The sequence below is a fragment of the Monodon monoceros genome, unplaced genomic scaffold (assembly GCF_005190385.1).
Source record: "Monodon monoceros isolate NGI ecotype Baffin Bay Population unplaced genomic scaffold, NGI_Narwhal_1 Super_Scaffold_19, whole genome shotgun sequence".
NCBI classification, from domain to species: domain Eukaryota; kingdom Metazoa; phylum Chordata; class Mammalia; order Artiodactyla; family Monodontidae; genus Monodon; species Monodon monoceros.
The window spans coordinates 53,842,060-53,865,057 of NW_021703775.1; the positions used below are offsets into that span (position 1 = coordinate 53,842,060).

The window sequence follows — 22,998 nt, forward strand, 5'->3', positions numbered from 1 at the left end:
TGCTAAACATCCTACAATGCAAAGGACAGCCCCCTACAAAAATTATCCACCCAAAATGTCAGTGGTGCCAAGGTTGAGAACCCCTCATCTAAAAGAAAAACTATGGATAGTTTCCATCTCTTGACCCCTCAGGGAATCAGCCTTGGGATGAAGCTGATGCTGCAGTTAGCAGATCTGAGGAACAGAAAGAACCAGGGTCTATTATGACACCACTAGTTCACAAGCTCATTCTTCCTCTGCATATCCAGTTATATAAGTCTTTAACTTTCTCTTGGTTAAGCCATTGTTTAACTGGGGCCTCTGTCATTTGCACCCATGAGCAACTTGATAAACTAGAAAAGAGATGATTTATGTAACACAGCAGGTTAGGCTAACAGAAACCTTTAGAACTACATTCTAAGCAGAGAATACACATTCACAAAAATTGACCATAGACTAAGCTGCAAAGGAAATCTTAACACATCCCCACCCAAAAATAATACACAGACCATCTTCACTCACCACAATGCAATAAAATTAGAAACAATAAACAAAACAAAATGACAGCTGAACAAAAATCAAAACAAAAAAACCCCCTCAAACCAACCATATGTCTAGAAAATTTAAAACAGACTTGTCAATAATACAAGATAAAGAGATAGCAGGGCCAGAACCCAGATTTCCAAATAACCAGTACGGTTCATGACCTAGCCGTTTTGTTCATGTTTGTTCTTAAACATTTGCTTAATTATATGAAAGGGAGGGAAAGCGGGACAGAGAGACAGACAGAGACAGACCAAGGTGAGCTGGGATAGGGATCGGCTGGAGAAACTAGTTCTGTCCGTTGACAGATTGAAGAGATCAGACTGTTAGCAGCCAGACTCAGCGAAGCCTGGAAGTATCTAGTGGCTTTAGTGACCTGGGCAGGCAACCACCATCCAGGGGAGAGCAGAGCCAGGCACCAGCGACCAGGACAGGCTCTGATGAGCTTTGGTCCTCGGGCAGCGACTGCTTCTTGCCCCACGTTGCACATGAGCTCCTGTGTGCAGAGAGGAGAGCTGGCTGCTGTGAGCTGGTAAGAGCCAGAAACTAGAAGGAGCCCATGGGTCAATAACTGGAAGGAGTCCGGGTGGCTGTGAGTAAACAATGCCAGCACACCCAGAGAGAATTCGAATTGTTGACTTTCTGGACACTGGAGTCAGATGGTGCCCAGCATCTTTTCATATGTCTCTTGGCCATCTGTATGTCTTCTTTGGAGAAATGTCTATTTAGGTCTTCTGCCCATTTTTGGATTGGGTTGTTTGTTTTGATGATCTTAAGCTGCATGAGCTGTTTGTAAATTTTGGAGATGGTTAGCAGGGTGGAAGGGTGGGGGGCAGGGATAGTTAGGGAGTTTGGGATTGACATGTACACACTGCTATATTTAAAATGGATAACCAAATAACCCAATCAAAAAGTGGGGGGAAGATCTAAATAGACATTTCTCCAAAGAAGACATACAGATGGCCAACAAACACATGAAAAGATGCTCAACATCTCTAATTATTAGAGAAATACAAATCAAAACTGCAATGAGGTACCACCTCACACTGGTCAGAATGGCCATCATCAAAAAATCTACAGGGCTGGGCTTCCCTGGTGGCGCAGTGGTTGAGAGTCCGCCTGCCGATGCGGGGGACACGGGTTCGTGCCCCGGTCCAGGAGGATCCCACATGCCGCGGAGCGGCTGGGCCCGTGAGCCATGGCCGCTGAGCCTGCGCGTCCGGAGCCTGTGCTCCGCAACGGGAGAGGCCCGCGTACCGCAAAAAAAAAAAAAATCTATAAACACTGGAGAGGGTGTGGAGAAAAGGGAACCTTCCTACACTGTTGGTGGGAATGTAAATTGGTACAGCCACTGTGGAGAACAGTAGGGAGGTTCCTTAAAAAACTAAAAATAGAGCTACCATATGCCCCAGTAATCCCACACCTAGGCAAATATCTGGAGAAAACCATAATTCGAAAAGATGCATGCACCTGATGTTCATTGCAGCACTATTTACAATAGCCAGGTCATGGAAGCAACCTAAATGTCCATCGACAGAGGAACGGATAAAGAAAATGTGGTACATGTATACAATGGAATATTAGCCATAAAAAGGAACAAAGTAGTGCCATTTGCAGAGACGTGGATGGACCTAGAGATTGTCATACAGAGTGAAATAAGTCAGAAAGAGAAAAACAAAGATCGTATAATATTGCATTTGTGGAATCTAGAAAAGTGGTACAGATGAACTTATTGGCAAAGGAGAAATAGAGTCACAGATGTAGAGAACAAACTTATGGTTTTCAAGGGGGGAAGGTGGAGGGGTGGGACAAATTGGGAGATTGGGATTGACATATACACACTATTATGTATAAAACAGATAACTAATGAGAACCTATTGTTTAGCACAGGGAACCCTACTCAATGATCTGTGGTGACCTAAATGGGAAGGAAATCTAAAAAAGAGTGGGTATATGTATATGTATAACTGATTCACTTTGCTATACAGCAGAAACTAACACAACATTGTAAAGCAACTACACTCCAATAAAAATTAATTTAAAAAAATGAAAATAAAATGGATAACCAACAAGGACCTACTGTATAGCACAGGGAACTCTGCTCAATATTATGCAACAACCTAAACGGGAAAAGAATTTAAAAAGGAAGAGATACATGTATATGTGTAGCTGAATCGCTTTGCTGTACACCTGAAACTAACACAACATTGTTAATCAACTATACTCCAATATAAAATAAAAAGTTTAAAAAAATAAAAAGTAAAATGCAGGGTAACTGTCATTCTTTTCTTTGAACTACATATCAGAACATCTGTTGGGCTGAAATCATGGAGGTTTTTTTTCCTTGTAGTGGGAATTCATCCATGCCTTTATCCACCCACCCACCCATCCATCCATTTAACAAACATCCAATCATCTCCTCTGATTACTTGTAGATGAGAAAGACAAAGAATATGGTTTGAGTTATTTTGGTGCCAAACAAGATTCTAGAAAGAAATGCTCAGAAAAAAAAAAAAAAAAACTAAATAAATAACTAAAAAGAAAAAGGAGGGAGAAGAGGGGGGAGGGGAGGGGTACGTGGAGAGGAAACAGGAGGATCCCAGCAGGGGAGGGCAGGAGTCTTGTTTGCTATCAGACTGGGTTTTTTTTGTTTTTGTTTTTGTTTTCCAAGCTAAAAAATTTATTTTTTCAGAAAAATACATATTTATTACAGAAAATTTAGAAAATACAGATAAGCAGAAATATGAAGAAATCATAACTCAAAGATGACTTGCCAAAATTTTGGCACTTCCAGATTTTTTTCTATGAAAAAATATCTTTAATTCAAACTGCAAGTATTATCTTCAAATACAGTTTTTACTTAATAAAAGTAATTCGTCTGACTGGGTTTTGATTTGCACAAGGAGCCCCTGTGTCTGAGGGTGCTGAGAAAACCCGCCCACCCCAGACAGCAGGGAGTGGCCAAGATGGGATGGGGGACAGGAGTCGGAGGAGTTTCGAGTTTCTTAAGCTCTACAGTCTGGATGCTGGTGTCTGAGCTATGTTCCTTCTCCCCCACCCTCACCTCCCTCCTCTAACACACAGGCGCAATCTTCCTAAGAGTTCTGAGTCGGGAAGAAAGCAGGTGTCCAATCGTCCTTTCCCCTCCTCCGCACCCACACAGGCAAGCATCGGGTCTCCCTGCGCCCCGAGGGTCCCGGGTTAGCGCCTCTCACCCCAGGCTGGAATCGTTAGCCCATTAGGTTTGTCCGCCCTCCGCACCCCGGATCCCAGATTCCTGAGGTCCGAGTGCCCGGTTCTTCATCTGTAAAACTCCTCATAAATTGTGGTGTGACTTGAATATGCCCCCAAGACACGAAAGGAGCTGAGAACAGTGCCAGGCACCTTGTCGGTGCTCTGCCCGCCACCTGCGAACGTAGGTGAGTGGACGGCGCCCCCCAGCCCGGCGCAGCGAGTACCTGTCTTGCGTCCGGGGCTCCCAGCATTGCGCCCCCCGCTGCTCCTCCTGTCCTCTCCCGACCCAGGCACAGGTAGAGCCGAGAAAGCAGCCCCCAAGAAATCTGCGGACCCTGGCCCGACCTCTGTCCTCGTGAAAGGATAGGGGACTAACATCAATCGGGGCCTATGGTGGCCGCTATGCAACCCCGAGATGGCTGTGTAGACATTCCCAGTTTTCAGATGAGGAAACTGAGGCCCCAACCCAGTGCCAGCACGCCTGTATTCAGGCGCTCTGGTTTACAAACCCGCCTTCTCCCCCTTATAGGATTTCTTTGGGGTTTCTCTGGGGCCCAGGTGGAAAGTCTGGGGACAAGGGATCAGGAAGTTTCTCGATCCTGTGACTTACGCCCGGATCGGGCGCCCTACTCCGGCGCGGGTGGGCGGGGCGCCCAGACTGCGCTGCGAGGCTGGGCCAGGCGGCGCGGAGCGCGCGGGGGCTCCAGACCAAAGTCCGAGAGGGGCCACAGCGCGTCACGGATGGTTGCCCCGCCCTTTGACCCTCGGGATGCTGATTAACCAGGCGGCCAATAGGCGGTCGGGCAGAGGCGCGCCCCTCCGACGGCGCGGAACACACGGCTCTGGAGCGCGGCTCCTGGGGGACCATGGAGAGCCCCGTGAGAGTGAAGGCTTGGGTGCAGGAGAACCGCGCCTCCTTCCTGCCCCCGGTCTGCAACCAGCTCCTGTGAGTCCCACGCACGCCCCCACCCTCCTGCCCTCTGTCCTCACCCCCTTCTCCTCCATCTGCACCCCTCAACCTCCAGCTCGGAGTTCGTCAACCCAGAAGCTTGCAGAAAGGGGGATGCCATTCTCGTGATGTTCAGGGAAGGGTGAGGACGGGCTATTCCGGGTTTCACCACCTTCGTCTGTTCCTCTTTCTGGTGACTGCGTGCTGCCTTGACGTCTGAGGATGGCTGGGTGACGGAGACTAAAGAGATGCCGATGCCAGACGGCAGCCCTGTCCCCCAGGGCTGAGAAACAGCGCTCCAAACCCCACTGAAATTGGGGGGTGAGGAGGATACCCCAGAATCAATTGTAGAACGGAGGCCTGGGGACAGCCCAGTCGTACACGCACACTCCGTTCAGGAAGCTGCAGGCAGAGGGCGAAGTCAGAGGGTCAACTTCTGCGGGAGGATCTCCACTTGGTGCTCTTCCCAGGCCCCACTTTGCAGCTGGGCGCTCACAGACCCCCACCAGGCCCTCCCTGGCCACCTCTGCCCCAGCACCCAACAGGGCTGACCGTCTTCCTCCGGCAGACCTCTGAGGCCCTCCCCTGTGGACCCTTCACCTCCTTCCCCCTCATTCGCCTGGGTGGCCCTGCCTCGTGTGAGCCCCAGCTCCGGGTTCACAGTCCTGAGTTTGCTGGGTCCGCTTAACATCTCCAGCAGGGCGGCTCCTCAAACCACACAGCTCCAATCACTAACACCTTGACAAGCCCGAGACTGCCAAGTGTTTTCACATCCTCTCATTTAATTCTCCAGTAGCCCCATGAGGTGGGATTTTTTTTTCATATCTTTATTGGAGCATAATCGCTTTACAAGGTTGTGTTAGTTTCTGGTTGTACAACCACGAGCTGGTTCAGGACCTCTCCCCTCTCATCCACTGCAGGCACCAGAAGCAGCTCAAAATCATGTTCGTCGGGGGTCCCAACACCAGGAAGGACTACCACATCGAGGAGGGTGAGGAGGTAGGCCGCAGACTGCCCCCCTCCCCCCCAACCCCGCACCGACCCAGCCCGGGGGGAGGGGACACTTCCCCTGCCAGGGCCAGAGCTTGTGGATGAGAGAGGCGGGTGGTCAGATGACTGATGGGTGAAGGGGGCATAACTGAAACCACAGGGTAAAACTGCTGCCTCGAAGTTGTGGGCATCCAGTGACACCCTTGACAACTCCCGGGAAAGAGTCCAGCCTCTGCGGGTGTGAGAGGCTCCAGCTGTTGGGCATCAGCCCCCAGACACAGAGGCCGTCCATGCTCCGGGGGAGGATGCCCTGGCCCCCTCGCCCCCAAACCTGAATAATGCAAGATTGGCCTCCAAAGTGAGGCCCCCTCCTTATCTAGAGGGCACAAGACACATCAGGTGCTAAGAGCGATTTGATGGAGGGGTGGGCAGGTAGGAGGGGGAATTTGTACTAAATACCCTTCTGTACCTTGAATTTTGAACTGTATTTCTGTGCTATCAACCCCTAAGTAAACAAACAAAAGTAAACTCAAAGAAAAAAGATGGGCCCCCTTGAGAGACACAGATGGGTTCCCAGCTATCAGAATCTCTGGTGGCAAAGGTTCAGTATGGGGGGCCTGATGCTGGGGTTCAAGGTCCGGGGTTCAGCTTGGTCACCAGCCTCCACCCCCCACCACTGGTGTCTCAGCCGCAGCCGGGGACTGGAGGGAACATAGGAGAATCACTCGCGTAACAAGCATTTGCCGAGCACCTAAGGCGTGGGTGAGGGCAGAGCGGGGAGGACCCCGGGCCAGCCAACCCCTCGCCTCTTCCCTTCCTAGGCCCCGCCCCTCTCCCGCCACCCACTTCTCACAACACACCTCACTGGAGGCCGTTTTCCTCTGGAAGACGTCAGCAGGAAAATCAAAACTACAGAGAGAAGATGGGATTGGATTGGGAGTGGCCCCAGTGGGGGAGATGAGGCCGGTCACAGGGTCTTTCCTGCCTGCCTCAGTCAGCCTCAGGACCCCCATCTTGTCTTCCAGAGGCTTCCACCCTGTGAGCCCAGGTCTCAGTGCCCGCCTCTCCCGTCTCCCTCCCTCCTTCCTCCCCTTCTTGCCCCCTACCACCTCTGTCCCAGCCCCACCTCAAGGTCTCCCCAAGTGGATGGGTATCCACTTAGGGGCCCAAACCAAACCCTGACTCAGCTGGGTCGCTGGCGGGTGAGGAGGGCTGGCTTGAGCAGGTGTCCCCACTCTGGAGGGACCCTCAGGTGGTTGGGAGGAATTTGGGAATTCCTCTCAATCTGTGATGGCTTGGTCCTACCTGCGGTGGGGGAGGCCCTGGCAGCCACAGGGCTGAGGGTCAACATCCTCTCTGTCCCTGCCTGTCCTTGAATCTGAGGAGAGTCCAGGGGCCAGGCTCCTCCCTGGTGAGGGAAGGGAGTCACTGAGCCAAATTCTCCTCCTGGGTGAACTGAGGCCTCTGCAACAGCCTTTCAGGTGCCCGGGCTCTACCCACCACACACACTCCAGTTACCTGACTCCTTCCCTTGGGGCGCACAGGTGCGAGGGAGCCTGGGCTGGGAGTCAGCTGGACCTGGAGTCTGCCTCTTACCAACCATGTGATTTGGCAGGGCCCATCACATCACCTCTCTGAGACCGTTTCCTCGCAGCTCATGGGGCACACCGGCCCCTGGCTGGTGGAAGGCTGCAGTGTGGGTAGGGTATGTGCACAGAGCCTGGCACAGGGTTTAGGTGCTTAATACACATGGGTTCTCTGCACCCTCAACCCCTCTCTGCCCTCGCCTGCCTGTAAGGCCTTTCCAGGCTGCGGAGGCCAGATTCGATTCAACAGCCAGTACAGTTCATCTTCTAGTTAGCCACAGGCCCCAAACATCATTTACTTCCAAACAGAGCATCATTCCTTTTGGATTGCCCGTGGCTGTTCGGGATTTTCTGCTGTTCAGGATCTGCACCTCTGCTCCAGGCTAGGCCTGTCCCTCATCACAGGACAGGCCTCTAAAATTCCACTTTCTAAGATTTCTTTCTAAGTTGTTTAATGGCCACTAACACCTTGTAGCCTGCCCAGAAAGGGCTTGACTTTGGCCCAGACCATCGCTCCAGCCCTGCCGCCCACTCCAGCTTTCCCTGATATTTGTGGGGCCTAAGGGGTATGGCCCCCTCCCTAGAATTCTCTAGGCCTTTCCTCCTCTCCCCATAACCATGGAAGGACACCTCCCACATCTACAAACACATAGGGGCTTCCTCCCAGCTGAGGAGGGTTTGGGGGGAGTTTGCAGAATTGCTCCCTAGAAGAGCCTGATAAGTTTTTTCTTATTTGTTTTAAATAACTTGCATGAATTATTTTTAATAATAAAAGTAAATACTGTTTATTGTAGAAAACGTGCAGAATATAGGAAAGACAAACGTAAATGTATACCTCATTCATAATCCCACCACTCAGGGATGCCATGGTGAACACTGCCTGGATTATACATGTATGGCTACATAATTAGAAACCTGCTGGGTGTAGCTCTGAATCTTGCTTTCATATGATAACTTTAGTATTTTCCCATTTTATTAACAGTTATTCAGAGACATCGCTTTTAATGGCTGCATAATGTTCTCTATTTTGTCTCTATCATAAAATAGTGCCATTTCCCCTACTGCTATTATTAGCATTATTTTTGCTATCCCTTCCATCACTAATATTAATAGCTAGTAATAGCTAATATTAATAACTATGTGCTGGGTACCTTTGTGTACAGCATCCTGGGCACACTTCACAGCAACATTCTGAGTAGATACCGTCATTTTATAAATGAGGAAACGAGGCACAGAAAGGCTAACTGAATTGGCCAAAAGTACACGGTGACCTGGCCGAGCTGAGGGCCAGGTGACACTGGATGCTATGCCTTTAATTACCATGTGCTGTGATAAAACAGCCATGTACGTCGGCCATGAGGCACATGCATTTCTTAAGATTTTTTTTTTATGCGGACCTTTTTTTTTAAAGTCTTTATTGAATTTGTTACAATATTGCTTCTGTTTTTATGTTTTGGTTTTTTGGCCGCAAGGCATGTGGGATCTTAGCTCCCTGACCAGGGATCGAACCCCCGCACTCCCTGCATTGGAAGGCAAAGTCTTAACCACTGGACCGCCAGGGAAGTTCCAAGCCAGGTGCATTTCTGATTCACTGCAGCCACTTTCCTAGAGATGGAATGACTAGGACAAGCTGTAAGGTGGCCAACTGTCCTGGTTTTCCCTGGACTTTGACGGTTTCAGCGTGGAAGGTCCTGCATCCCAAGAAACCCTTACAGGGGTGTGAGCTGTGAAGGCTCTTCCTGCCCTTTGCCACATTGCCCTTCAGAGGGGTTGTGTCAGCTCGTCCTCATGTCAGACTGTAAAGCCACATTTCTCTAGTTTCCCTGAGCTCACTTGATTTCTTTTAGTAGACTCTGGGACAAGAACCTCTACCTCCTCTAACTCCTTACACGATAGTAATAATTATTATTAATAACACCCCTTCAGCTATTGGCTGGGGCTCTTAACACCCGTGCAATGTGTGACTGGTAAAGAGAAAATGTGTCTTCCTCCTCCTCCTCCCAGTGCCATGGGTAATCTCAGTAAACACATTAATTAGGGACTTAGGATGGAATAAGAAAATGCGGTAGGAGCCCTGCGGCACCCGCTCCCCGCCCCAGGGAGACAGCAGGGGGTGAGTGCTTCCATCCCCAGAGCCCCCAACTCATCCCAGCTTCCAGCATCAAGTCCACCATTTACATGGCCATTTATGTGTCCAGTCGACCTCCAGAGGGATTTGGACCAGCATAGCCCCATTCCAGGGCATCACTGTGGCCAGAGGAGCTAGCACTGGCTCCAGAGCTACACTCAGACTCAGGTCCAAACCGCTGCTCCAGGACTAACTGTGTGACCTTAGGCAAGTTGCTTCACTCTCTGAGCCTCAGTTTCCCTTTTTTCTTTTCTGCAGAATGGGGCTAATAATATTTTTGGAGGTTGTCACAGAGATTTCTGATAATGTACAGGCATACCTAAGAGATATTGCAGGTTCGGTTCCAGACCACTGAAAGAGAGCAAATATTGCAATAAAGTGAGTCACATGAATTTTTTGGTTTCCCACTACATGTAAAAGTTATGTTTACACTGTACTGTAGTCTATTAAGTGTGCAATAGCATTATGTCTAAAAAAACAGTATACATACCTTAACTTAGAAATAGTACTGTTGGGAAAATGGCACCAATAGATTTGCTCAATGCAGGGTTGCCACAAACCTTCAATTAAAAAAAAAAATGCAGTATCTGGGAAGCGCAATAAAGCGCAGCACAATAAAACACAGCCTGTCCGATTAGGAAAGTGCTTGCCCAGCCCCTAGGATGCAGCAAATGGGTAGTTCTCCTTACCTGGCTGATGGGTCCCTGAATTGTCCGCTAAGCATCTCAGCCAGCCTCCTGCCCTCAAGCCAGACACCAACTGTTACGTCCTGGGTACTTTGGTCATCACTTTAATGTCAAGGTATGATCCTCATGTGTCCCCAGCCCTTTTATCTGTGGCCTGTGTCAGGGGAGGCTGGGGCCTCACGCGAGAGCGACCAAGGTGCTCATGAACCCTGAGGCCTTCAGGAAGTTCCTCAGGTTTCGTGGTCAGAACTCAGGCCAAAGACCTGGAAGAGGGACTGGGGAGGGTCCAAGCCTGTCAGCTGTCCTTTGCCACAGGTGTTTTACCAGCTGGAAGGCGACATGCTTCTCCAAGTCCTGGAGCAAGGGAGACACCGGGATGTGGTCATTCGGCAGGGAGAGGTAAGGCTGGGCCCCAGAACAGGACCCCAGCATGTCCACTCTCCTGGCTTTTGTGGTGGTCTTGTGCTCCCAGCCTCTTCCTGCCCTCCTACCTGCCCAGCCTGCCTCGGCCCCGTCCTCAGGCACTTCCTCCTCAAGGCTGTCCATCTCAGCACAGCCTGACATCTCCTCTAGTTCCCGGGTGGAGGCTTGGAAGAGAGGGGGCTGGGCTGGACTGTGGTCAGCTGGGGAGGCCTGGGATGCTGCAGCACTGAGGCCTCCGTGGGGGGCTGGCACCTTGTCCCCACCCCTGCAGATCTTCCTCCTGCCCGCTGGGGTCCCCCACTCTCCACAGAGGTTTGCCAACACTGTGGGGCTGGTGATTGAGCGGAGGAGGCTGAAAACGGAGCTAGATGCACTCAGGTAAATGGGCCTGGTCTGGGTGTCTGGCGCAGAGATGGGAGGGAAGCAGCAGGATCCTAGATAGACCCAAGAAAGCCACTCAGCCACCGAGAGGGTTGGTGGCAATGGAGATCCTGCATTTGCTGGCTGATGTGGAGGGATTGGGGTAGGTGGTAGGGTGGGTCTGGTGATGCTGGGGAGACGGGGTGTTCTCTGGACCGCCTGGGAGCCCATCAGCCTGACACCTTCTGGCTGGGCCCAGAACATGTGGGATCTTAGTTCCCCGACCAGGGATTGAACCCACGCTCCCTGCAGTGGAAGCGTGGAGTCTTAACCACTGGACCGCCAGGGAAGACCCAGAACCTGTGCTTTCTGCACTGAGGTCTGCTGGGGAAGGGCAGGGGGATGGATGCCAAAGTCAAACCCACCTGGCCCAGGGCAGCCCGGAACAGTGCTGCTTCTCCCAGCCTCCCACCCCAGAGCTGAGTCTCTGCCAGTGCGCCCCTCTTCTTGTTTCTCTACCCCAGCTCATTCCACACCCAGCACTGACATTTGAATAACACTTACTATGTGCTGGCCACCTCTTTATGTGTATTTATTCCTTTAACCCTCACAATGGTCCTATCCGGTGGGTACCGTTATGTACTTTACAGATGAAGAAACTGGGCCCAGGGAAGTTGAGTTTGCTAGAAAGTGGCCGAGCTGGCATTATAGAGAAATATGAAGTTAGGGCCGGGACAGCCTAGATGGGAGTGTGAGTAAACACCAAGGAGGGGACGAATATGGGTGCAGAGATGGGTGCTCTGTTTCTATAGCAGATTTCTAGAACAGAGTTCCCATCTTGTTCCATTCAGTCGCCCGATTATTATCCTCTGAAAGGAGGACTCAGCCTGTGGTTCAGGGGGACCCAGATTTTTCCAAAAGCTAAGCTATTTTTTAACTAAGAAAATTAAGATTTCCCAGCAAGTTACTGAAATCAGAAAACTTTGTTATAATGGACATTTTAAAAATGTCCACATCTTGTGTTATAATGGACATTTTAAAAATTCTTCCCTTTTTTTCTAATTACCAAAGTCATACATGATCAATCTTGAAATCTGGAAAAGTACAAGAAAGCAAAATGAACAAAATTAAAATGACTTGTCAGGTAAAAGGTAAATTTGATAGCATGTGAATGATATCTCAATAAAACAAAATAAAGAGAAAACAAGCAGAAAAAAGTCATCCCACCAATCAAAGCTAACAAAGCACTTAGACGTCCATCTCATCTTTTTTCTATGCATATCTACACCTTACAACATTGCAGTCTTATTGCAAGCACGGGTTTGAGTTTTGCTTTTTTTTTTTACATATCTCTCATGCTATTAAATGCTTTGCAAAAACGCCATGTTAATGACTGCTAATCTAATCTACTGCTAATCTACTGCAGAATAGCCTGTTGTAGAAATAGCTGCCTGGCCTTAAATTTGCAAATAGATTGTTGACATGGGGCTTTATATGGGGAGTCTTCAGTGATGGAGAGGACGGCGTCTTCAGTAACACTTTTACAGCAAATTCAATAACAGATTTCATCTGGCTGCTTTTGACCTTTAATAAAAGCCAGGGGCTCAACATTAAAATGCCACTCTGAAGGCAGTTCCTGGAGGGCATCGAGGTCCAGTTATGAGGCTTTCCAGTGGCCAGCTCCATCCCAGGATAGAACGTAGGGTGTCAGGCAGGGTGGATGCACTGTGTGTCTACAAACCATCGCCCATAAGCAGGACCACTTCTCTTTTTCAGGAGGAGCCGAAGAGCAGAGCTGGCCCGGCACTGGGAACTAAGCTCGGGGATTAGGCATTCAGTCAGTAGATGTGCTGCATACACAGGGCCCTGAGGCCCATCCCTGGTCTGCCCCGCGCTCCTCAGGCCAGTGGAGCTGCACCCCAGGCCGGGCTGCGGGCCTGGGTGGGCCTCAGGGAGTCTACTAGAGGCTATGTGTACAGGCGTAGGGACCTTCCTCCAGAGAAGAGGCCCAGCGCTTCGCTCCAGTTCTCAGAGCCATCCATGGCCCCGGAAGAAGGACCCCTCATCTGGGGGACGTCTTCAGCACGTTGGTTCCTTAGGGTTCCGTGTGCTCTGACCTAGAGTTGCCAGCACGCTAGGGCCCGGATCACGCTCAGCCTTAGCTCCCCCTTGGAAAAGCATTTGTCACTGATGCTGTGTTGCTAAGACTGTCTCCAGTCTGCCCTGCTTCTGCCACTTAGAGGCTGTGTAATCCCTGCCAAGTTACCCAGCTTCTCCCCGAACCTCGGAGTTCTATCTACTTTGTAAATGGTCAAGTTTGGGGAACCAGTAAGAGCTATGGGAACGGGGTCGGTAATAGCCCACCCACGTTGGGGCCACACGGGGGCTCCTGGGAGAGCCGAGTGTGGGTGAGCGTGCATCGGCCACTAGGTTGCGCTAACAGGATGAAGCAGGCCATCAGCTCTGTAGGGCCGGCCTGGGCCCGGCCAATCACAAGCAGAGCCAGGCCCGAGGGAGGCTGCCCTGAGGACGTCCAGGTGGGGAGCTGGGTGCCCACTTTTTGTTCTGGCAGGTACTACGTAGGCGACACCACTGACGTCCTGTTTGAGAAGTGGTTCTACTGCGAGGATCTCGGCACACAGTTGGCCCCCATCATCCAGGAGTGAGCCCCCCAGCCCAGCCCCTGCCCCTCGCTCTCCTGAGGCCCCATGCTCTGGCTGGGGAGAGCAGACCCAGCCCAGCAGTGCTCCTCGGCAGTACCTGCCAGCCTGGAGCCATCAAGTCCAGGATTTAGGGAGAAAGTCTGCCCCTCCCCAGGGTGGAAAGCCCCCTGGGGAGGGGAGGGAAAGGATGGTGGATATACAACAAATTGTGTGAGGGCACCATGAGTGTGTGTGGGCTCCTGCACCCCGGAGTGTATGAGTGTGTGTGTGTGTGTGTGTGAGCGCGCGCGTGTGCGTGCCTCACTAGCCACTACTCTTCCCCCTTTGTGCCTGCAGGTTCCTTAGCTCTGAGCAGCACGGAACAGGCAAACCCAACCCTGGTAAGGCGACTAGGAACCATCTTTCGCCCCTTCCCCCTCCCTCCCTCCCTCCCTCCCTCCCTCCTTTTCCGGAGGAGGGTGGGTCTTGGCTCTGGGTAACCAGGGAGTCTCCTTTTGAGTACTCTGCCCTGTACCCAAGGCACAAGAAGATGGCACCAAATAGTACCCCCCATGGCTGCTTGGTCCTTGAGCTGGAGCCAGAGCCCATTCCAGCGATTGGGAGCTGGGACCCCTGGGAACTGGGCCCTCTGGGGCGGGGCCGGCGGGGCCAGAGGACGCTGACCATAGCTGTGCTGTGGGTGCAGACCAGCTGCTCAAGGAACCGCCATTCCCCCTGAGCACACGGTCCGTCATGGAGCCCATGTCGCTGGAGGTCTGGCTGGCTGGCCACCGCAAGGAGCTGCATGCTGGCATACCCCTCAGCCTGTTTGGAGACACCTATGAGACCCAGGTAACACAGCCCTGGGCCACACAGGGCATCTGCCCAGCAGCCCCGGGAGATGGGAACTAATTGCACATGGACACACACACACACACACACACACACACACACATGCCAGTCTTGGAGGTTGTGGACACAAGCATAGGTCTTCTTGTTTCCTCCCTGACTCTGAGAATGATGGCTTTGCTGTGAGTGGAAGCCCATGGAGGTTATGTGGTCCCCAGCAATCTTTCTTTGCCTTCGGAGTAGGGGGTTGCCGCATCCACTGAGAGATTCCTGGAGGTCTGGGGTCATCTCCCTGCCAGGATTTCCTGGGCCTTTGGCCAATCATAGCCTTGGCAGCCAGAAGGGAAAGAGATATTTGGGGGTGAGGGTTGGGTGGAGAGTTGCACAGAGAGAGACCCAAACAAGGCTTGCCTCCTTCCATTCAACATTTATTGAGTGCCTATTATGTTTCAGGCTTTAGTAGGAAAATAAGATAGAGTCACTGTCTCAGAGAGTGTATGGTCTAGTAAATGGAGAAGTTAATCAACAGTTGCCACGATCATGTGATACATTCTTTGGTAGAGAAGCTACAGGAAGCCATAGGAGGATAAAGGAAGAACCAAGCTGTGAGGGAAGTCAGGGACGACTTCCTGGAGGAAGTGATATATAGGCTGAGTTTTAAAGCTATTGTAGGAGTTTGCAAAAGGAAGAAAGGGAGATGGAGAGCCCATTCCAGGTGAAGGAGAAGCCTGAGCAAAGGCATGGAGGCTTGAAACAGGCTGACATTGCAAACAGCTGATGTTGGGGAACCAGGACAGGGGAGTGGGGGCAGCAGATACAACTGGTAGATGGCCAAAGTAGCAGGCAGTGCCCACATGCTAGCAGCTCTCCTGGGCTGGGCAAGGTGCAAGGACGAATCCTGGAAACAAGAGAGCTTCACCCAAGTGCTGAAGCGGGGAGCAGGGGGTTGACCAGGCTACAGTGGTGTTTCAGAAAGATCACTGTAGCCTGAGTGAGGACTGGATCAGGAGGGCAAGTGTGGCAACGAGGAGACCTGCCAGGAGGCTCACGTTCACTTGTGCTTTACCGTTTGCCACTGGTACATCCCTTGGAGTTTGAATTAGATACCCCCGTGGAGGGGATGATCACTGGATGCAAACCTGCCCTAAAAGGCCCAGCCAGCCGAGCCCTGAGCTTACACAGGGCTGTGAGAGCTGGCGCGCCCTACCACGCGCCCCCCCACCCCATTCTTTCACACCCCTCCTTCTCCCTGCTTCAGTTCACTCCAGCCAACATCTACTGAGTCCCACTCTGGGCCGCTGGGAGCGTGGCCTGCACAGCAGCTGTGGGTTCCGGCTGATGCAGGTCAGAGCTGCTCGGCCTCCCTCTCGCTCTCATTCATCCCCTCCCACCTCCCTCCTCCTCCTCCTTAGGCCAGACTCCTAACCTCTCACGAGGAAGGGAGGTGGGCATCCTCTGGGGAGTTCATGCATGTGTGCTACGTGCATCTGCACTGTGCCATGCACACACACGTGCCTCGTGTGCCCCTGGTAGGCGTGCCTCCACATGGGTCAGCAGTAGTTGTGTCGTGCATCCGAGGGGCCAGAAATGTAGGTGGATGTGGAGGGCAGGCACGTGTGATCCCCAACAGCAGGTGGCCAGGGGGCCCTGTGGCCTGGGCAGCCTTCCTCTCCAAGGCCAGCTCTCTGCTCCGCACCTGGAAATGAGGCTGTGTTGCGGGCCCCATCCCTGCCCCACGCAGGCCTGGTGTCTCGGGGCCAGGTTCAAGGCCATCTCCCACGTGGGGCAGGATGTGCCGGAAAGCTCCGTGTCACTTCCCCGCAGGTGATGGTCTGTGGACAAGGCAGCAGCGAAGGCCGGAGACAGGACGTGGACGTGTGGCTGTGGCAGTTGGCAAGTGGGCCCGGGGGGGGGCACAGCCTCCTGCCTGCCTGTGAGGACCAGGCTGCTCCTGGGGTGCCCACAGCCCGGACCGGCTCCCGGGCCTCCTTGCCAAGGCTGACTCGGATGCTCGGACAGGTGCCGCGGCCTGACAGCCTCCATTTGTTTCTCCTATTCCTCTTTCCTAGGAGGGCTCCTCGGTGGTGACGATGGAAGGACGGCGCCTGAGCCTGACCCCCGATGACAGCCTCCTGGTGCCAGCTGGGACCGCGTGAGTACCCAGGGAGGATTTACCCCCAACTGTGGGACTGCCCATCTTTCCCTGGGATCCCAGCCTTGTCTGAGCCCCGCCCACCTGCGTCGCCACAGGTATAGCTGGGAACGAGGGCAAGGCTCCACGGCCCTGTCTGTGACTCAGGACCCTGCCCGCAAGAAGCCCCTGGGGTGACTGATCCTCATGCTGCGGGCCCAGAGCTGCCACAGGGTGCCCCCGAGCGCCACCCCTGCCAAGTAACTCTCTCAGCCCCACCGCTTCTACGTGCACTGCTGCCGAGTGACTCAGTGTCTCCTGGGCCGGGTCCTGGACATCACTGTCATCCATCCTCCTCCTGTCCTCTCCAGGATTGCCAGGTTCCTGGGGGCCGTAGCTCCCCTTCACCCCTAACAGCCTTCAGCCCAATGCCCTGCAGGGCTCTGGCGGGCGGACTGCTCCGAGGCCAGGGTCCTCTCCATCCCTCCGTCCACAGGCTCAGCGCAGCACTTGCCTGCTGCCAAGAAGGTCCTTAGTAAAGGCTTCCTGACAGACGGGCACCTACGGGTCTGCACACACACAGCCTGTGATCTTTGCCAGACACCTGGTGCTCCCATGACTGTGTGCGTGTGCAGGGGGGAGGGAGATCTGGAGCACTGGGTGACCGTGGACCTTGTGGAGGGTCTGTGATCGGGTCCCCCTGCTTGTAAAGAAGCCCTCATGCTGTGTGTGTGGCCCCTCCATGCGAGCTCCTATGCCTGTCCTGCGGCACAGCTGACGTCCCTCTGCCTCTTTCTCTTTCTCACTTACTCTTTTTACGTAACTTTAAAATATAGCATCTGTTGAGGTTTCTCTCCCCAGTAACTGAAGTGACTTGTGCTCATTGTAGAAAACGTAGAAATACTAAAAACACAAAATCCCCCCAGCTGGAGTTAACCACAGTTAATACACAAACATTGTGATGAGCCTTCAGAGGGGAGTAAAGCTGTTCAGGAGCTTGGCAGCAGGGGGGAGGGCTGTCTGGCCTCCTCCCCCTTCTCCCCCCTGCTATGTACAGGCCCCCTTTGGGTCCAGGAGTGCTGGGAGCCCCGGACGCAGCAGTGGGTAGAGACGAATCATGCAACCTGCAGAGGGAGATCCGGGCTCGGTTTCATGGGGCTTCAATGAGAAGTTGGTGAGGGGTCGCACGTGGGGGGAACTGAAGCTGGATCTGGATGAAACAGGTCCCTGGGTAGAGTCAGCGCTTCCTCCAGAAAACCTGGGTCTGAACCCTGCCTCCCCCGCCCCAGCCTGCCGGCTCATTGCTTCGATCCCCTCCACTGACAACGGCAAAGGAGACCCTGACTTTGCTGAAAGGACTTCCGGCCCTGAGGGATGTCGGGACCTTCACCCACCTACTGCTGTAGAGGATTTCCTCTCCTACAAGCAATGAAGAAACACCACCAGCCTCCCCCTAAGCTTCCACCGGTTCAGGGCAGTGAGGGCAGAGGCTGGGCGTGTGCTCGGGCTGCAGTGATGTGTTTCTCTGTACAGGAGCTGAGGACAGAACACACGAATGTCCCAGGGAGGCCCCCTGGGCAGGGTGCACGTGGCCACGAGAAGGGCCCCCTAGTGCCAAGGGTGGGCCTAATCCAAGACAGAAAATCACGAAAATTAGATCTCCCGTTTTTCTGAACACCGACTCTGTGCCAGGGAATTTGCTAGACGTTTTCACATACATGACCTCATTTAATCCTTACAGCTCTCCAAGAAGGTGGTAGCACCCCATTTTACAGATGAGGCTCAGAGAGATTTGGAAAGCAGGCAGCTCTGTTTCCAGCCCAGGCTTGTCTGTATTCAAAGCTCAGTCTGGTGGTCCCACCACCCTGCACCCCGTGGTTATGGCCTATCTGCCCTCAGCCTTGGCCAGTGGGAGCCCAGGGCAGCAGAAAGGCCTGGAGGATCTGTGGGAGAGGGGCCAACGGCCACTGCGTCTGAAACCCAGAGACTCAGAGTTGGCAGCACGCAGCGCCCTGCTGACCACAGCCGTTTGGCATGGAGGCAAGGGGGTGGGGCGTGTCAGATCCTGGAGCCTGGAACCACAGCCTCTCTTGGTGCTGTCCCAGGTTACCAGGAGCCCCGGGCCCTCATCTCTGCCCGCAGGCCTGGTGCCATGGGCTCATGAGAATACCACGCAGAGGGGAGCAGGACTCGTACCTTATCTGAAGCCAGCCACAGCTTCCCACTCCCCTCTCCGCAGGGAGTACTGGGTGATGGCCGGCTAAGTGGGGTGGACAGTGTCAGGGAACCTCGAGGACTCTCAAGATTGTTCTGTTTGTGGGAGAGGCCCCCATGTCCCCAGGCCATGGCAGCAGAAACTTGGCAGGGGAGCCCTCTGCCTGTGGGATGTACTTCATCACGGATGTGGACTTGGGACCATCACAGACTTTGGAAGCATCAGGAATCTGGGAATAACGACAGCAGGCTGGCGGACGTACAGCAGGCTGTTCTCACCAGGCTGTGAGCACGACGGTCAGGGTGTTGACTGGACTCCCGCCTCCCTCTCCCAGGACGATGTCTTGTTGGCTCCACAGTCCCTGCTGCCAGAGCTGGTGTGGGCAGGGAGGCAGCCACCCAGTCTGCGTCTGTGATGGGGTGGGAGGGGTCCAGGGTGGTCTGCATGAACCGGAGGGCTCTGAGTTGCCAGGACAAGCTCCTGCCTTCAGGCAGGCCAATGTCTGACCACTCAGGGCTGTGAACACTCTCCCCAACCTCACCCCAGCTGGGCCTTCCTCCCACTTCAGGGTTTCTCTGGGCCTCCACTCACCCTGATGAGCCCTGCAGCCTCCTCCACCAGGGGCAATGCAGATTCCAACGGAGGCGGAGCTTAGAGACCTCACGCGCAGGCCACCCGGTACCCGGGGAGGTACCCAGGGGAGGCGGGGAGGGAGGGAGGGCAGGCTGCAGGGTTCCCCTTTGCCTGCAAATAGGAACACAGTGTTTCTCAGTGGCTGCGAGGATGCTGAGGAAAACCCCAGGATACTGAGTCATCGCGGTGGCTGGCTGATAGCAAGCACTAATCCTTGAACACTCTCGGGCGGGGGTAGGATGACCGTAGAAACGTCTCTCAGACCCACAGCGCAAGCAGCCCATGGAATTTCATAACCTGAGCTCTCCCTCTCCCCTTCCTTCCCTCTCTCCCTCCTCACACCCTCCCTCCTCCTCGCCCTCTGCCTTCACCACTGCCTTGGGGTCACCTGGAGAGGCCCCGGCTCCCTGCCTTCCTGGCGCCAGTCCTGAGCGTGGAATTTGTCCTGGGCCTGGTGGGGAACAGCCTGGCCTTCTTCCTCTGCTGCTTCCACACGCGGCCCTGGACATCCAACACTGTGTTCCTGGTCAGCCTGGTGGTGGCCGACTTTCTCCTGATCATCAACTGGCCTCTTCGCGTGGACTACTACTTCCTCCACGAGACCTGGCGCTTCGGGGCCACTGCCTGCAAAGTCAACCTCTTCATGATCGCCACCAGCCGCTCAGCGAGCACGGTCTCCCTCGCGGCCGTCTCACTCGACCGCTACCTGAAGGTGGTGCGGCCTCAGCACGTGCTGAGCAGGGCCTCCGTGTGGGCAGCTGCCCGGGGGGCCGGGTGACTCTGGGGGGGAATCCTGCTCCTCAACGGGCACCTGATCCCGACCACCGATTCCAGCCACTCCTGCCTCAGTTACCAGCTGGGCACGAGCCCCTCGGCCTCACTCCCCCGGCACCAGGCCCTGTTCGTGCTGGAATTCTTCCTGCCGCTGGCGCTCATCCTCTTTGCCATCATGAACATCATGCTCACCAGCCGGCGCCGAGGCCCGGACGTGCAGGCGGGCCCGCGGAGGGCCGTGCGCATGCTGGCCGCGGTCGTGGCCATCTACGCGGTCTGCTTCTTGTGCAGTGTCATCTTCGGCAAAGCTTCCATCGTGGCCTTCCGCCTGCACGCCTGCTGCACCCTGGACATCTGCTCGCAGCTCTTCCATGGCTCCCTGGCCTTCACCTACCTCAACAGTGCCCTGGACCCCATGCTCTACTGCTTTTCCAACCCCAACTTCCTCTGCCAGGGCCGGGCCCTGCTGGGCCTCACCCAGGGCTGGCAGGCCTCCGCCAGCGACGAGAGCACCTACCAGCCCTCTGCCTGGCGCCGGGTGCCCTCTGGGAAGGTGGTGGCCGCAGAGAGGCTGTAGGCAGAGGTGTCGCAGGAGATCTCGGAGGAGGGCTGACCAGGAAGGCCCTCCCAGGACGGGGGCCCTGCTGCGGTACCACAGGAAGGAAGACTGCCAGCCTCTGGGCTGGAGGGACAGGGTCACTCCCTGGACTGTTGCCAGCACAGGGTCCCTCAACCAACCGGACAAGGGACATCTGCAGGAGCCAGGTGGGTGGCAGGGAGAGAAAAGGGTCTTGGCTTGGAGTCGTGTGTCCCAGATGATGTCCCCAAAGCACAGAGCATGATGGCAGGTGGAGACAGGCAGGGGCTCTGGGACTCCAGCTCAGGCAGAGGGCCACACAGCTGCCCTGGCCCGGGCCGGAGCTGGAGGACTGTGAGAGCAGAAGTCTTGCTTTAGAAATTAGACAGCTGCATTTTCTGTCATCTCCAGTTTGTCTTTTTCAATACTAACAAACTTCCTTTTGAAAATGCAAGGCTGCCTCAGCTGTTCTAAGGAAAACCAGTAAGTTACATTTGGGTCCATCTGGCTCTGGCATCAGGAGGGTTCAAAGCAAGTTCCCCAAGATGAAGGGACACTCTGGGGACAGAAGCAAGAACAGAAGCTTCCACATTGATCCTGGAGCCCTGGTGTGCCCTTGAAGTCAGAACGCTTCCCTGGGAGAGGTCCTCAGGCTCACGGGATGGGCTGCCCACCTGGATCCCTGGGAGGCCCCTGACTTACTCTCCTGCGGGACCACGTGAGGATCTTCAGCCTGGGAAGTTACCAACTCCATCCAGTTCAGGCTCCTGGCTCGGCTTGGACCCCCTCCCCTGGCTTTCCTCAGCCCCAAGTACCCTTCTCTGGCCCTGGAACCTGTGGTGGCTGCTACCCAACCAGGACAGGATGCTGGATGGGGTCAGGGATCTCCAGGTCACCAGAGCAAGCTCACCGCCCTCCCCCAGGCCCAAAGCCATCTTGCCCATCTCTCCCCCTGCTGTTCTGTTCAATACGCCTGTGTCAGTGTCTGAGACCACCTGGGCTAATACATCTGTTGACCTGGGGTCCCCAGGCACAAGGCGTGCACTGGGCATGAATCAGGGGTTTCTTTGGCGGGGAGAGTGGTTGGCCCTGTTGTGCACAGCCGAAGTCATTGGGGGTGTGTGGCCTTCAAGGCTTCCGAAGGGCTACACAGAAGCCACTAAAGCCCCAAATATGCACCTCCTGAACGCCACGTGTCCCCAGCCCTAGCCACCTCAGGAGAATGAACATCTGCCCCCAGTAGACATACGTCCTCCCTGCTGCGGGGTACAGAAGGGCCTGGGACTGGTTCCCTACTCATCACCCCAGCCACAGGCCTCTAGGCCTCAGATACAGGGTCTGACGATGGGGGCCAAAGCCCCTCCCCCCAACTGTTTTAATCCTCTTAGTCCAACCCTCTGACATTGTGGACAGGGATGCCCTCCCTCTGTTAAAAGTCCTCAGGAGTGGTGGCCAAGGCCCAGGAGGGTCACCCACATCCCGGGAGGGAAGCAGGTGGATGCCGTGTGGATGCTGAGGTGGGAGACAGAACGTGTCAGGCAGAGGGAGGTGGCCTGGGGGACAGGATGGATGGGTATTAAAACCTGGTGTGTCTCCGGCCATCTTCCCTTTTCTGAAAACTCACCAACCGCTGTCAGAAACCCACAGAAGTACTGAGAACCCAAACCAAGTGATGGAAATGGGTGTGCCGCCCAGGCTCCTCCAAGGGGGCTCCCCGGGTGTCTCTGCCCCACATGGCCCCCTGCTCCAGCCCTCCACTCTGCTGCCGCCTTTTTCTTGCTGGTAGAGCCACTCCTAGGACCTCCCCGCCCCGCCACCCTCTGCTGCCACAGAGGGGAACGGGCCAAGCCTGCGCCAGCCCGACCTGAGATTTGTCACTTCTAAGTCAGACATTCTTATGAGAGGTCCAAGCGATCCTGGAGGCGGGGGGTTGAGCCCTTTCTCGTGGAGCACCCCCTTCAAGGGGCACTAACGTGTGTGCTGAATAAACACCAGGCACCTTCCCTCTGATACCATCTCTCCCCACGTTTGTACCTGCCTGGCTTCTGAGCAGCTCTAGGGGCAAATGGGGCTCCACGTGCCATTTCCTTGGTCCTCCCTTCCCTGGGCCCTTCCCCTCAACACCGCCACCCCCTGCCCTCTCAGGAGCCGGGCTCACTCTCCTGACCTGACGTCAGGGAAATGACCAGATGGTCCCCGTGGCCTATGTGCACTGCTGTCTCTCCCCCTCGAGAAGTCCCAGGTAGAGGCTGGTCACAGGCTTTGGGCCCACACTCCTAAACCTCCCCGGGATCCTTCT

At 54.4% G+C, this 22,998-nt stretch overlaps 2 protein-coding genes across 3 annotated transcripts; both read left to right on the forward strand.

Moving 5' to 3' along the window:
• Positions 1 to 4,547: 4,547 nt before the first annotated feature.
• HAAO (3-hydroxyanthranilate 3,4-dioxygenase) lies at positions 4,548 to 17,364 on the forward strand. 2 transcript variants are annotated; one of them, XM_029232382.1, is made up of 10 exons: positions 4,548 to 4,702; positions 5,626 to 5,704; positions 10,411 to 10,494; positions 10,790 to 10,896; positions 13,451 to 13,540; positions 13,878 to 13,921; positions 14,227 to 14,372; positions 16,194 to 16,262; positions 16,439 to 16,521; positions 16,620 to 17,364. In XM_029232382.1, the coding sequence occupies exons 1-10, from the start codon at positions 4,623 to 4,625 to the stop codon at positions 16,696 to 16,698; spliced, it is 861 nt and encodes a 286-aa protein (XP_029088215.1). In that variant the 5' UTR covers positions 4,548 to 4,622; the 3' UTR covers positions 16,699 to 17,364. The 2 variants fall into 2 exon arrangements, with proteins under 2 accessions (XP_029088215.1, XP_029088213.1); XM_029232380.1 differs by lacking the exons at positions 4,548 to 4,702; positions 5,626 to 5,704; positions 10,411 to 10,494 and having other exon boundaries at positions 10,517 to 10,896.
• A 2,330-nt stretch (positions 17,365 to 19,694) lies between these two features.
• Positions 19,695 to 22,359, forward strand: OXER1 (oxoeicosanoid receptor 1; the record flags this gene model as incomplete). The annotated part of the gene is given in 1 exon segment (XM_029231619.1): positions 19,695 to 22,359. A coding segment is annotated over 1 exon segment (1,005 nt), but the record flags the coding sequence as incomplete, so codon positions are not given.
• Between the last annotated feature and the right edge of the window lie 639 nt (positions 22,360 to 22,998).